Below are 13,720 nucleotides of genomic sequence, written 5' to 3' on the forward strand. Positions count from 1 at the left end.
TAGAGTAATGAATAATTACTCTGACAGACTGAAATTATGATTTTTGCTCTATAATTCAATCACTTTTTTCGTCTCTTAAAAGAATTTAATTTTTCAACTAATTATTTGTACAGACAATTTTGCATCCTGTAATGCATCGTATTTCTTATTTGGCATTAGCAAGATTTATGACGTAAAAGACTCGTGAACTAAAAAAAGGGAATGATATGATAGACATAATTATTTGGTCTCGCTGTTTTCGGCTCAAATTTTTAATGATGTTTCAATGTGGTGTGTATCAATTCAAAACTACCATTCCTCAAGGAAGATAAGTCAAACCAAACATTCAAATACGAAGTGGCTAATAGTTCACACTAACACCAATTGACAATAGAATTATTGGCTTTGAAGTAGCACTAGCACATTCCCAATATCTCTCAAGTCCTCATCGGGCGAGAGCCGCTAGATCCCGCAACCAAGTTGCAGGGTTTTAATTAATCACTTCATCAAATCTGGCCCAGGTATGCATTCTTTGATTTTCAAATGTCATCATATATAGAAAGCACGTACTGAATTACGATTTTTTCAGTTTTATATTTCCTTTTGTTTTTTCTTCTTTAGGTTTTATGTTAGTAATCATCATGGTATATAGTATTCAAACGTGGTATTTCAAGGGGAAACATTTCAACTAGGAAAATCGTTCATTATACTTCGCCACTCTGACTCCCAATGGAATTATAGAGATCAAACAACTCAAGGATCGAGTCTGCAAAATAAAAAAAACTAGAGCTTCTCTGAAGAAGTAAAAGTAGAATGTTAGCAGAAATCATTGTAGTAAGCTGGTTGGTACGACTAAGAAATTAAAGGAACAATACATTTTACGAACTCGTAGCAGTTCAAAACACTATTTATACAAGATATCACTATCCCCTTCTTCCAATTATGGTTGTTCATTGTGTCCAAATGCTTGATCACAAAACTAACCATACTGTCCTAGAAACAAAGCAAATATCAAAGATAAGTGATAACAGAGCTCAATGTGAGAATACATGAAATATCACGTTTTGTGATACAAGCTTTGCCACTGAACATAGAAGACTGACTTGTCTCTCTACTCTAAAAAATTATCCTTGGACCGTGATAACCATCCAAGAAAATAGTGAACCACTGATAACTCCCCTTTTCAGCGAATTGGGTGATATTGCGTGATACCACGCTTAGGTGGCAGCTTCCTCAAAATGAAAAGAACCAAAGACGAAGGCAATATTTCCACCAACTGCAGCAAAAATGGGAAATCAGTAAGAGGAATAGTAGGAGACACTTTCGACAAAGTAGAAGATATATTAACATATTTCTTTAATTGCTTATTCTTGTGATAATTGAAACTGTTAGCCATCACGATGGTGGTTTTATCATTTCATAGAATAAGTGTTTCACAAAGCATGGTAAAAAATACAATTTCCATCTGGTTGAAAACTCGTTTAAATGATGATAACTTCATTATGAATTGGTGTATTTTGAAAGAGATTATTTGTTATCCGATTTAGCTCAATTCCCAGTTAGGATGCAGGTGAAAAACAATCTTACCGAAAACAAAGGCTAACAGTAATGTCAAATTCCAGAAAGAAAAGTTGAAGTTAAGTAGAAAAGAGTTCTTCTAACAGTTAAGGCTAGAAAAAAAAATTAAAAAAAGAAGCAAAAATTAGGCAGAGGACATGTCAGCATAGTAGTCAATCCCGGATAGCGGCGCGGAGCGGCCGACCCCAAAACTGGGATAGCGGGATGACGCGGAGCGGGATAACCGCTATTTAAATATTAATTTATATATATTAAATAATTAATAATATATATATAAAAGCTAAAAAAAACAAAAAAAATAACTCTAAATTCATGCATTAAACATTTTTAATAATTAAAAGTTCATAGTACTCAAACAATACATAATATAAAATGTCTCCAAAACAAAGTGTTAAAGCTCTAAGTAAGTAAAAAATTAAACATTATAGTTTAATCTTCTTCCTCATCAAGATTAAAGTCTTCCTCTCCCTCAAATTCATCACTCCCACTAGCATTAGAATTATATTCTTCTTCTTCCTCTACATCATCATCCTCGTCTTCTAGTACTTCCATCACTTTTTTTCCTTTATCTTTCTTGGATGTAGATGCAATTGTTGATGTCTTGTTCACTTGTGTTTGTCTCCTAGTGTATTTCAAAGGTTCACCGGCACCACTTGCTTGGGCAACATCTCTCCAAGTCAAAACATCATCATCAAACACCAAGTCATCTTCAAATTCATCCTCATCATTTTCTTCTCCCAACATCCATTCATTGTTATCATCAACTTCATTCAAAGCAATTGGATCAATTGGATCTTGACACTCAAAGCGTTCTTGAAGAGCTTGATTATATTTAATAAAAACCAAGTCTTGAAGCTTTTGGTGCTCAAGCTTACTTCTCTTCTTTGAGTGAATCTATAATAATTTAACAACATGATGTTAGTTAATTTTCCATTTTCAATAGTAAACTCAAATTTAAATCCACTAATTCATTAACTTACATGCTCAAAGGTACTCCAATTACGCTCACAACCAGATGAGCTACATGTCAAGCTTAGTACCTTAATGGCAACAATTTGCAAATGTGGTGTATGTCCTCCATACATCTTCCACCACTCAGCTATAAATGCAAATATTATTATATAAATAAATTATCAAATAACTATAAAATTTGTAAGTGAAGTTGAAGCTTAAGAAAAGTCTCACTTACCAGGAGCCATTTTAACCCTTGCTCTAACTGCTGCAGGAATGCCAAATCTTCCTCCTGCCCTTTTATATATTGCCAATTGATTGTGAACATTGTCTACAATGTCATTATTTTCACAAAGCCTATCAATACATTTGAAAAGGCCATCCACCACTTCATCATCAGCATCCATTCTTGTTGAATTTTTGTAATAAAACTCAGGATTTAGATAATATCCTGCTGCATGCAACGGATGATGGAGTTGACAATCCCATCTTCTATCAACAATTGCAAATATATCCTTATATTTTTCTTCATTATGATTAAAAGAATTTTGAATTGCCTCCTTAGCCCTCTCCATTGCTTCATAAATGTAACCCATTGCCGGTTTTTTTTCATTATCTACCAACCTCAACACACGTACAATAGGCCCCATAGCCTTTAAAGCATAAACAACATCACTCCAAAATGTAGGCATAAGAACAATCTCCGTTGCTTTCTTCCCCTTAGGTTCTTTGGCTCCTTTTGATTGCAACCATTCGTCGGAAGTAAACATCCTTCTAAGATTTGCCTTTAACTTATGCAATCGTTGCAAAGTAAGGAAGGTGGTAGCAAATCTTGTAACTCCATGCCTCACCAATTCAACCTTATTTGTATACTTCCTCATGGTGTTTAGGGTCAAGGTATGATTATAAATGTAACCCACGAGCTTGATGCCTCTTTGTATTACCCTTTTGACTTTAGGGATCTTTCCAATATCTTCTAGCATCAAATCAAGACAATGAGCAGCACATGGAGTCCAAAATAAATGTGGTCTCACAGTTTGTAAAATTTTGCCTAAAAACACAATAACAAAATAATTAAAATTAGAATTTATATCTTATAATCGTATGAGTATAAAATTAGAATATAATTGATTCTTACCCGCCATAACATAATTGCTTCCATTATCTGTTACTACTTGAACAACATTTTTCTCTCCAATTTCCTCAACAAAACTATTTAAAAGTTCAAACACCTTCTCACCGGTCTTGGTATATTCAGAAGCATCCACACTCTTCACAAACATTGTTCCCATTGAACTATTAACCAAAAAGTTAATCAAAGTTCTACTTTTCCTATCTGTCCAACCATCAGACATAATTGAGCACCCATATTTTACTCTCTCTTCTTCATGGCCCTTCAATAAGCCCTTGGTGTATTCCAACTCTTTTTTAAGGAGTGGCACTCTTAATTCATGGTAGCTTGGTGGCTTTAAATGGGGACCATAGGTGCCAATAGCTTCAACCATCAATTTGAAGCTCTTTGATCTAGCAACATTAAATGCAATTCCATTCCGATAAAAAAAGCGAGCAATGTATTGAATTACCCTTGCTCTTGCTTCCTTGTTACAAGCATCATTTAAACTTGTTTGCCACAACCCCTTATTCAATTTGATACTTTCTTCTGCCTTTCTAGTAAAGTGCAAATCAAGGGGACCTTTGACATTTATACCCCTCTTCTTGGAAACAGAAGTGGCTTCACTTGATGTAGATGAAGGTCTCTTAATTCTAGCAATGGCTTGGATGTCATCCTCCTCTTCATTTTCATCTACGCACTCCATATATACTTCTGAGGCAATTTTTTTACTCTCATAGGCAGCCTTCATTTCCAATTTTAGATCCTCAGGAATTTTTCTACAAGCACCTACATCGCCTTTTATTCCAAGTTGATGTCTTTTTGCTCTAGTAATTCCACCAGTAGATGTTTTCAGACAAAAATCACATGTGACACTCTTCCTATTATTTTTGTCTTTTAAGCTGTTCCACTTCCAAAAGACATCAATATTGTCACCAGTGGGCTTAAACATTTCTGTTCTAGGAGTGGGACCAGAATTGGGATTAGTTTCAGTTCCAGCAGAGATTGGTTGGCTCATGATTAAACTGATTATCAAAGACAAAGACAGCCTAATAAAAATATAATAGAATCAGAAATTAAAAAAAATATGCTGCTGAAATAGAAATAGAATTTTCTGAAATTAAAAATAAAATTTTCTGAATTAAATTTAATCAGAAATTAAAAATAAAATTTGCTGAATTAAATTTAATCAGAAATTAAAAATAAAATTTGTTGAATTAAATTTAATCAGAAATCATAAATAAATTTTTCTGAATTAAATTTAATTAGAAATCAAAAATTAAATTTACTGAATTAAATTTAATCAGAATTTAAAAATAAAATTTGTTGAATTAAATTTAATCAGAATTTAAAAATACAATTTGTTTAATTAAATTTAATCAGAAATAAAAAAATAATCAGTTGAAATAATTTAATAAATAATTAAAAAAAATATGTTGCATGCATAAAAGACAGAATCAAGGAGAATAGGAGAATACGAGAATAGAAGACAAAAGCAGGTCGGAGGAACGAGAATAGAAGACAAACGCGCGTCGGAGCTTGCGGCCACGTCGGACCTGCGTCGGACCTGGAGGCGCGTCGGAGTCGGAGGTGCGTCGGAGCTGGAGGCGCGTCGGCGATGGAGGTGCTTCGGAGCCGGAGTTCGTCGGAGCTGCACGCGTTCGCCAGAGAAGAAGAAACAATGAGAGGGAGAGACGAGAGGAGGGGTAAGTCTGAAATCGCGAGAGAGAAAGGGATGATTAGGGCAAAACAAGCCCATTGAAAAGACGGACTTACCCTTAATGAAGGGTAAGTCTGAAATCGCGCCGCGATTCCGCGTTTAGGGCCGCTCCGCTCTGCCTCCGACGCGGCCGCTCCAGCCGCTACAGAAAACCGCCACGCGACAGCAGCCACATTGCGGGGTGAGGCCGCTCCGCTCCGGAGCGCCGCGATAGCGGCCGCTCCGGCCGCTATTGACTACTATGCATGTCAGAGATTTCTTCACTCTGCTTAAAGCAAAAGTGACCAGACAAGCAAAAAACAGACCGAAATCTATAAATTGTAACTAGAATAGCATGATAATATGAAAAAGTGAGGAGCCAATGGCCTCGTAGCCTAGTGGCATCTCCCCTGGTCAATTGGGGTGACTGTGGTGATCAAAGTTGGAGATTCAATCACCCCACACTCCATTTCCCTGATTTTCCCACCCTATATTTGCATTTTTTCCTTCCCCAAATACAAGGGAGGGTCTTCTACCTTTCCTAACTAAAAAATAAACAGTAAGAAGTATGGTAGTAAGTACCATAATAAAGGGTGTTAGGAACACAAACATCTTACCAGGTAATATACGAAGTTTAAAATAGGATGATCCAAGACATCGAGGTTCGCATTTTTATCAAACGCATTAAAGCACATCTGATACAACAAAATATGACCAAACTCAATTTCGAAACCAAGCAAACAGGAATCACTAAGAGTTAAAAGCAAACAGGAATCACTTAGAGTTAAAAATAAAAAGAGCTCACCATAATGCATCTGACAAGGAAACATAAAAAACATATGGTTGTCACATAGCCAACCTACAATAGAAACATCATGTGGATTGTTAGAATATATTTAAGTATTTTCAGATTATCTACAAAAATATCCATCTAGTATCATGTTAAATTATTATTTGGAAACCCTATTCTCTCTTTTTCTCTCTCCTTTTTCACTATATAAGCCATATAACTTTAACATGATATCCAAGTAGTATTGTCCAGCATGATTTGGTCCTGACACTAGTTGGCTGCTGCTGAGTTTCTTTACATCTGGAACTCCTAATGTCTTTATCGCTATGATTCTCATACTCACTTTTATCCTTCTACCCATTATTGTTTCACCTCTTCCTGGCAACCAATCTTATTTTTCCATAGTGTCTCCGTCCTGTATCTCTTTGACAAACCCTAACAGCAGAGCAAGCTGGGAGCAAGGTTTTGATAAGAACCCAGGCACTAGGGGAACCCTCCCTTGAAAGCTAGTTGTTGTGGAGGGGGAACCAAGTATTTAAATACTGCACCGAGCATCCCATACTGCTTAATGTGGTACTTAGGCACCCCATAATACCAAGTCACTTTCAATTTTCTCAGTCACACCTCAATTCTGCCATTCTCTTTCCTCTTGTTGCCTCAGATTTGGCAACATCTCTTACCACCAACAATCTTTGCAGTGGTGACTTTTATACCAAGGAACACTCAGCGGTGAGCTTTTGCATTGTATTTCTAAATTTAGGTAATTTAATTATTTAATTATTTAATTATATTAATACATTTCATACTATAGGCTATGAGCTTTTGCATTGTATTTGGATTCATTTTTTTTCAGAGTGAAGTGTTTTGGAGTATAAGAAAAATTAATATCAACTAGGATGTGAAAAGATAAACAATAATATAATTATTTAAGAATAAATTTAATGTAAATTCTTTAGGAGAGGGTAAGTTAAAGAAGAGGGTAAGTTGTTAATGGGGACTGCAGATAAGCAATTGGGATACCGAATAGAATCATTCCCAAAATAGGACCACTATTTTTATTATATTAGTGGGCTTCAATTTATATTAGTAATGCTACACTAGTTAATTGACCAGATTATTAGCACAGATAGGATCACTGTTTTAATTCATGTATGGTATTTTTACACAAATGACAATACCAATATAATCTTATAGAGTATTCCATTGCTCTCTATTCCTTTTAGCTTAGCTAAGCCTAATAACTTTAACATAGATTAAGATAGCATTTAATTGAGTTTCTTAAACTTAAAGGCTACTTTGAAGTTTAAGTTAAAAATAAGAAGTTTAAATTTAAAGTTAAAGCTCTTTAGTAATTCCACAATTTTTTAAGCTTAAACATTATTCAGTTAAATTCTTTTGGGAGGGTGTCCTTGGACCTTGGGGTTTGGAATTAAGAACGAGAAGTAGAAGCTAAAAGCTCCTAAAACTAGTCTTTTTGAAGAATCCTTTTTTCTATAGTTTTCTTCCTTTTAAAAAAAGTGCTTTAAAAGTTAAAAGCTCCTTTTTAAAAAATTATGTTTGCCCTAGCTTATTTTAGAAAGAGAAGCCCAAGATAAGCTAGGCCAAACACAACCTCAAATTGAGGGAGGAAAGAAATAATTGATGGAATTTAGACATTAAATCATCAAATTGCATACCTCTTGCAGCTTCTTACGTCGCCCTTTAGATTCAACAGGAAAGCGTTGTAGCATTAAGAACAGTCTGTAAAACATAGTCAGAAAGGAGACAGAGCCAGAGAAGTAAGAAGGTAATACAGATGGGTATGTAAAATACAAGTACATTGACAACATTAAAATTTTCAAATTAAAAATATAAGTTAAAAGTGCTGGATTTAGCATCTCGCTCTCACAACCCCCTTAAAATTCTCCTATTTATAAAAGGAAATTTTGTTTGAGAACAAGACACAGACACAGCAAGATAAGTTAAACTAGTAAACAGAGAAGAAAACTGATATAGCTAGCCCCAAAAGCCTAGAAATATAAAGCTAAAAAATGTCTCTATAAAAATGAAGAAAATAAAATAGAATCAATCAGCTAGGCCAAACACTAACTTCCTGATAAGTCATAATGCAAACAAATGGAATCAAAAACCAATAGTATAAAGGAAATATGCCTCTAAAAATGAACTTGCAAATAGCATTGATCAGGGAATTGGTTTCGATTAGAATCAGGTCCGATCAGTAAGTAGCAAGTAAAGGGAAATGCCATAATTTATTTACCATTCAAGACCAAAATTCCATGAAAACCAAAATTCCCTCCGTAGTCTTGTGAATCTAATGCAGCAACATAGCTCAAATTTTGAAAACTTTACTTGTATCACATGTAAAACCAAATAAAGTAGTTTGAAATTTTCAAAATCTTAGGCCCCAATTGGGATGGTTGCAAGTTTTTGGTTTTCAAATTTAATTTTGAAGAGAAAACATGTTTGGCAAAACTGGAGCTAAAATGGTTTTTAACTCAATTTCAAAAAACTTTTACAGTCATCTTCAAAACTATTGGGAAAAACCCAAGTCCCGCAAATCTTAGATCATTAAAAAGGGCCACCCACCATTTATCCACGTACCAAGCCCAATAGTGTTGGACGTGAGGGGGGTGTATTGGGAAAAACCCAAGTCCCACATCGACTAGAGATTAGGCAATTAAATAGTATATAAGTGGAGAGCAACCCTCACCTTACAAGCCGATTTTGTAGGGTTGAGTTAGGCTTAATCCACTATTCTAAGATGGTATCAGAGCCATTTAGATCCACTTTAAAAATGGGCTACCCACCATTGATGCATGTCTCATAGGCATGAGGGGGTGTATTGGGAAAAACCCAAGTCCCGCCAATCCTAGATCATTAAAAAGGGCCACCCACCATTTATCCACGTACCAAGCCCAATAGTGTTGGACGTGAGGGGGGTGTATTGGGAAAAACCCAAGTCCCACATCGACTAGAGATTAGGCAATTAAATAGTATATAAGTGGAGAGCAACCCTCACCTTACAAGCCGATTTTGTAGAGTTGAGTTAGGCTTAATCCACTATTCTAAGAAAAACCAAGAAAGAAAAAAAAATTGTAGTTTTGGTTTAGTTTAAAAAATCAAAAACAATTTTTCACTACATTTGACAATAACCCTTTCCATTATCACCACTAGCACCGGACCTGACTGACTATGACTAACTAAAGACAAAAATCATCCCCGGACCTATTAAGCTGGTTTCGTGTTTATTTTCAAAAGAATTACCTGTCCCAGTTTCAATAAATTTCAAGTTTGGCTAAAAATTGTCCATACTGCTTGCCACATTTTCAGATTATATCTGTTTTCTTATTTAGATACAACTGAACTTAACATATATTCTAAAGTTTTTCATTGGGATTAGGGATAAAAACAATTTGAAGGCCAATATACCCCCCCCCCCCCCTCCTGCGCCACCCAAGGGGATGAAAAACAAACAAAATTTGTTCTCACTTGATTCTGCTTTAGTATATTTGATAACTCTGAAAGGAAAAGGAGGAATGACACCCCTTTAGGAAAATGACAGAATCACAACTAAGATGGTTAGCAATATGAGAAAAGCATTGGTAGCCCGAATCATATAAGCTGGTCCGATGGAGGACAGTCCACTAATTAGAGATAGATTAACATGGAGTAAAACTTTTGGTGATCTGTTAGGATACTGGTTTACCAGAATCCTAACATGATCCCATTAAAAAGGACAGATCTAAACAGTCTTTCTAAAGACTTGGTTTTCATTGACCACAATGGCATCATTTGATCCACGTAACTGACACCTAAAGTAGACAGACTTTAGATGTTGTTTAACTTGTTAATGTTGTAGCTTTGGTTTTCTGGACATAACAAGTCTTATAGACATGTTTAATAAGACATTAAGCATTGCACAAGAAACTCAGAACTCAGAAATATATGTGTCAATAAGGCAAACATGTTATACCAGTAATATATCTGTCAATATAGCAGGACTACAGCAAAAACAAAAAACAATCCACAACTAGAAGTATTTATTATGAAATTTAATATTCTTAGCACCACATCAATCAAAATAACACATCATATTACAAATATGTCATCTCACAATTAGGACTATCAAAGGCCACAATTGTATCACTTTTATCCTTCTCCTTGGAGATATTGCTTACAACCATATATCCTACCACCTCACAAAACCAGGACCAATTGTTCAATTTTAGCTTCTACTGAGAATTACAACAGAAATTTCATTACAAGATTGCCCTGATCTCAATACAGATGGATACCAATCTACAAAGTATGTCCCCCGAAGCCCATCATGTCCTAGCACCATTTGAATTTCATTAGTGCAGAAATAATTTCCATTTCTGTTAATGCAAGGAGTTGTTATTCTACTTCATATTTCTCTTCAGAAATAAAATCCCAACACAATGGGTTCCATCTTGTAACTAAATGCAATAGTTTCATGCAAAATTATATCAAAGTAGTTGGATATGAATACAGACAATTACCTTCCACCGTAGAGAAGAAAGCCAAGGGCTGCAAACAAAGAGACACCTATTGCAACATATATATAATATGCATTAGCAAAAACTAATAAAAGCCACAATCAATTAAAAAAGACAAACCAAATCTCCAGCATAGAGTCATTGACAAACCTGCAAAGAACATCTTAGACAGAACGAGCAGTGCACTGACGGGTTTCCACCACAATATTAGCCATAAAGCAATCTGATAAATATTAAACCAAAAAACAAGATAGGTCATATTCAAAAAACTCAACTAGTCAACATGAAAGTAACAGCCATCTGAACCTTGCAATGCATATAAAAAAACTAATGACACAAGATATACAGACTTTATAAACAATGTGACTTTCAGTAGATTTAAGTCCCCCAATGTGATCACAGGGGCATACGCATCACAAGTTAATTGAGGAGTGATTTAGCTTTAACAAATAGGGAGTAAAAAATGGAAATTACAGTTCTGCTTTTAAAGCAGTAGCATCACTAGGATCAGGCTATTAGTTAATATATTTAAATGAAAATAATATGAGGAAACAAAGGCATGAACTTGTTGTCAACTGTCATCAGGTCCTTTAAAAAAGTTATTTATTTTAAATTTGATAGAACATGAAAACAGAATGTAAGATGCATATTATGAATTGTGAAGGTAATTTCAAGTTCTCCATAAACTTAAAATATAAGATGTTTGAATCCTCAAAATGGAAACATCTCGTATTAATCACTTTTAACATTAAGTTAACTATCAAGCTAAAATTCCCATTAAGTTATAACAATAAGATCAGTGTCTGACTGTCTAATGAAATAATATTATCTTGAACCATCCAATCATGGAAACACCTTCACTTTAGAGCAAAAGTACCAAACTACTCCATATCACTCTAGGGTCAAGACTCAAGGCATTTAATTCAATGCAATTGCATCCAAATTGCATAGAACACTCCAATATTTCCACTTGCCGTTTGATTATGTCCAGATTTCAAAATTGCACATACAAACTTATGCAATAGTTAAAGGTTCTTCATATCTTTACAGTATCTAACATATTACTAGAGTGCAATTGTCAGGCAGTTTGATTGTAGTTAAAACTCTTCTGATTATAGATTCTACATATACTAAGAAGCGTAGTCAACAATGAACTATAGCAGTGCAGTGTAGAAAAGTGGCCATAGGCTGCTACAGGATTCGAATAGTAGAGTGGTTTTCAGTAGCAGCCATCACAGCCATAATTGTGAACAAAATAGTGGCATCCTGCACACACACTGGCACTAGAACTAGAACTGTGATGAATTTCAGAAACCATTTTTAACCCTGTGATGGCATCATCCATGGGGGCGTTTGCCAGGAAAATTTTTGATTTGTGTCCCCTTTTAAGAACTGAAGGAAAATCCCTATCTTTTTCTAGTGTTCCCACTTCCCACCATGCGACCCTCTCATGCATCCAGAGTCTGGATGAACAACACCCACCCATCCTTCTCCAGCATTATTTCCAGGGTTGTCGAGCATTCTACAGCCAGAATATTTTTCTAAAGAAATTTCTAATTTAAGAATTTCTATACTTTTGACTATTTTGTATATGTATGACATAGTTTTCTTATATCTCATATCATACCCATGATTTTTCTCCCACTTCTATGCAAGGAAATACAAATGAAAATATGGAAACAGACTCGCGCAACATCATGACTTTAAAACAACAAAATATATTCCACCAACCTACAGTCGTGGGTTACCAAAAGTTGAAAATTGAGCAAGAATTTTCACCTGAACAACATAAACCACAATATTAATTGTATAGAAACTTGGTTTCAGTCCATCAGTCGATACAGCACGTGCCTGCAAAAACATTTAAAACCGAGGCAGCATTCAGCCCATCAAGACCAAACAGCGAAACACAATGCCATGGAAGAAGAAAATCACTAGAGGCAAACCAACCACAGGGAAGCAAATGCACCACAAATCAAACTTGCCTGGTAATAAATCTCAGCCCAGAACAGAACCAAAAGGGCATATGTTGTAAAGAAAGCAAGACTTGGCACGTCAATCAGGATGTGTTGAACAATCTATACACACAAATGCAGTGTGAATGAGTATATATACGAGTGTAACCATATCCTGTAACTAAAAAATAATAAATAATTAATACTATTTAAGAAAATAATTCAAATTAAATGTTTATTCCATTCCCTATACCTCTGGCTTCAACCTCTGTACGTTTCGAAAGAAGATGAAAACTAAACACCGAACTGCAAAAAAAAAAAAAAAAAAATGTGTGCATACACCCTTAACAAATTGTTACACTAAAAAACCATTTCAAAAAAACAGGAAAAGAAGTTTGAAGAATACAAACCCCCGTTCACCAAAAAATTGAGAAAGTGAAAGACCTTCTGCGTGGTCCAACCATACTCCGGTACTCTCAATTGTATCCGAAACAGTTGAACCTAAAATCCAATAAAATAATAATTATAAAAAAAAAGGAATAAACAAAAATAAAACCCTAATTTGAAACTACGCGACGATACCAAAGCTACTGTGGCCACGACACCGTAGAGCACGGCGAGTGTGTAAAAGATACGATCCTGCCACAGCGGAGAGTTGTCGATGTCGTGCCACCAGCTGAAGGCGTCAGTGAGCTCAAGCGCCGCCACCGCCGCCGGCATGCCGTCGTTGCCCATTCTCGAATCGACGGTTTCTTTGGAGAGTGAATGAATGAACTAAGAAATCAGCAGTGTAATATGAGGTTGTGTGATAACAAGGAATTATTGTGTACGTGTGTATCAAGCATCAACCTCCAGGGTTTTTATAAATAAAAAAAAAAAAAAAAAAAAAACACCTCGAGGGTGAAAATAAAGAAGTTAATGCGACAGAATTTAATATTTTATTTTTTTGATAATATATATATCTTTCGAGAAATTCTCGCATAGTTAATATTGCATTTATAGATGTAGTTAATTTTACTTTTAAAATATTAATTATTGTTAAATACTTATAAATTCATAAATTATTAATCCACCCTTTATAGCCATCCTTGTGTATAAAATATAAACCGTGTATAAAATTAGATTTTTATTTATAATAGT

General features: G+C 35.0%; 2 protein-coding genes and 1 long non-coding RNA gene across 5 annotated transcripts; 1 reads left to right on the plus strand and 2 right to left on the minus strand.

Moving 5' to 3' along the window:
• The first annotated feature begins 306 nt into the window (after positions 1–306).
• LOC114915347 (uncharacterized) lies at positions 307–13,470 on the plus strand. 2 transcript variants are annotated; one of them, XR_003803330.2, is made up of 2 exons: positions 307–500; positions 12,453–13,470. It is a non-coding gene; the product is annotated as an uncharacterized LOC114915347 (long non-coding RNA). The 2 variants fall into 2 exon arrangements; XR_014430786.1 differs by lacking the exon at positions 12,453–13,470 and adding an exon at positions 601–919.
• Positions 809–13,315, minus strand: LOC109791888 (tobamovirus multiplication protein 3). Its single transcript, XM_020351246.3, has 11 exons — positions 13,163–13,315; positions 12,991–13,081; positions 12,834–12,886; positions 12,611–12,703; positions 12,405–12,476; positions 10,776–10,848; positions 10,629–10,674; positions 7,785–7,848; positions 6,124–6,177; positions 5,936–6,013; positions 809–1,255 (listed from the first exon to the last, which is right to left on the minus strand). The coding sequence occupies exons 1-11, from the start codon at positions 13,313–13,315 to the stop codon at positions 1,163–1,165; spliced, it is 870 nt and encodes a 289-aa protein (XP_020206835.1). The 3' UTR covers positions 809–1,162.
• Positions 1,871–5,928, minus strand: LOC109818574 (uncharacterized). Of its 2 annotated transcripts, XM_083067113.1 has the most exons (6): positions 5,396–5,571; positions 5,098–5,270; positions 3,647–4,644; positions 2,747–3,559; positions 2,538–2,656; positions 1,871–2,451 (listed from the first exon to the last, which is right to left on the minus strand). In XM_083067113.1, the coding sequence occupies exons 3-6, from the start codon at positions 4,635–4,637 to the stop codon at positions 1,987–1,989; spliced, it is 2,388 nt and encodes a 795-aa protein (XP_082923239.1). In that variant the 5' UTR covers positions 4,638–4,644; positions 5,098–5,270; positions 5,396–5,571; the 3' UTR covers positions 1,871–1,986. The 2 variants fall into 2 exon arrangements, with proteins under 2 accessions (XP_082923239.1, XP_082923238.1); XM_083067112.1 differs by having other exon boundaries at positions 5,098–5,928.
• Positions 13,471–13,720: the final 250 nt, after the last annotated feature.

Source organism: Cajanus cajan, chromosome 11 (assembly GCF_000230855.2).
Source record: "Cajanus cajan strain Asha chromosome 11, NIPB_CcT2T_4, whole genome shotgun sequence".
In the NCBI taxonomy this organism is placed as follows: domain Eukaryota; kingdom Viridiplantae; phylum Streptophyta; class Magnoliopsida; order Fabales; family Fabaceae; genus Cajanus; species Cajanus cajan.

Coding starts and splice junctions, on each gene's coding strand:
- LOC109818574 (XM_083067112.1), bottom strand. CDS start 5,378: ATGGGCTTGTTTTGCCCTAATCATCCCTTTCTCTCTCGCGATTTCAGA. Junction 4,645..5,097: donor TGCTTTTGTCTTCTATTCTC/GTATTCTCCTAT, acceptor TTTGATAATCAG/TTTAATCATGAGCCAACCAA. Junction 2,452..2,537: donor ATTGGAGTACCTTTGAGCAT/GTAAGTTAATGA, acceptor AAATTATTATAG/ATTCACTCAAAGAAGAGAAG.
- LOC109791888 (XM_020351246.3), bottom strand. CDS start 13,315: ATGGGCAACGACGGCATGCCGGCGGCGGTGGCGGCGCTTGAGCTCACT. Junction 7,849..10,628: donor TTTCTTCTCTACGGTGGAAG/GTAATTGTCTGT, acceptor TATGTTTTACAG/ACTGTTCTTAATGCTACAAC. Junction 1,256..5,935: donor TAAACTTCGTATATTACCTG/GTAAGATGTTTG, acceptor TTTTTGCTGCAG/TTGGTGGAAATATTGCCTTC.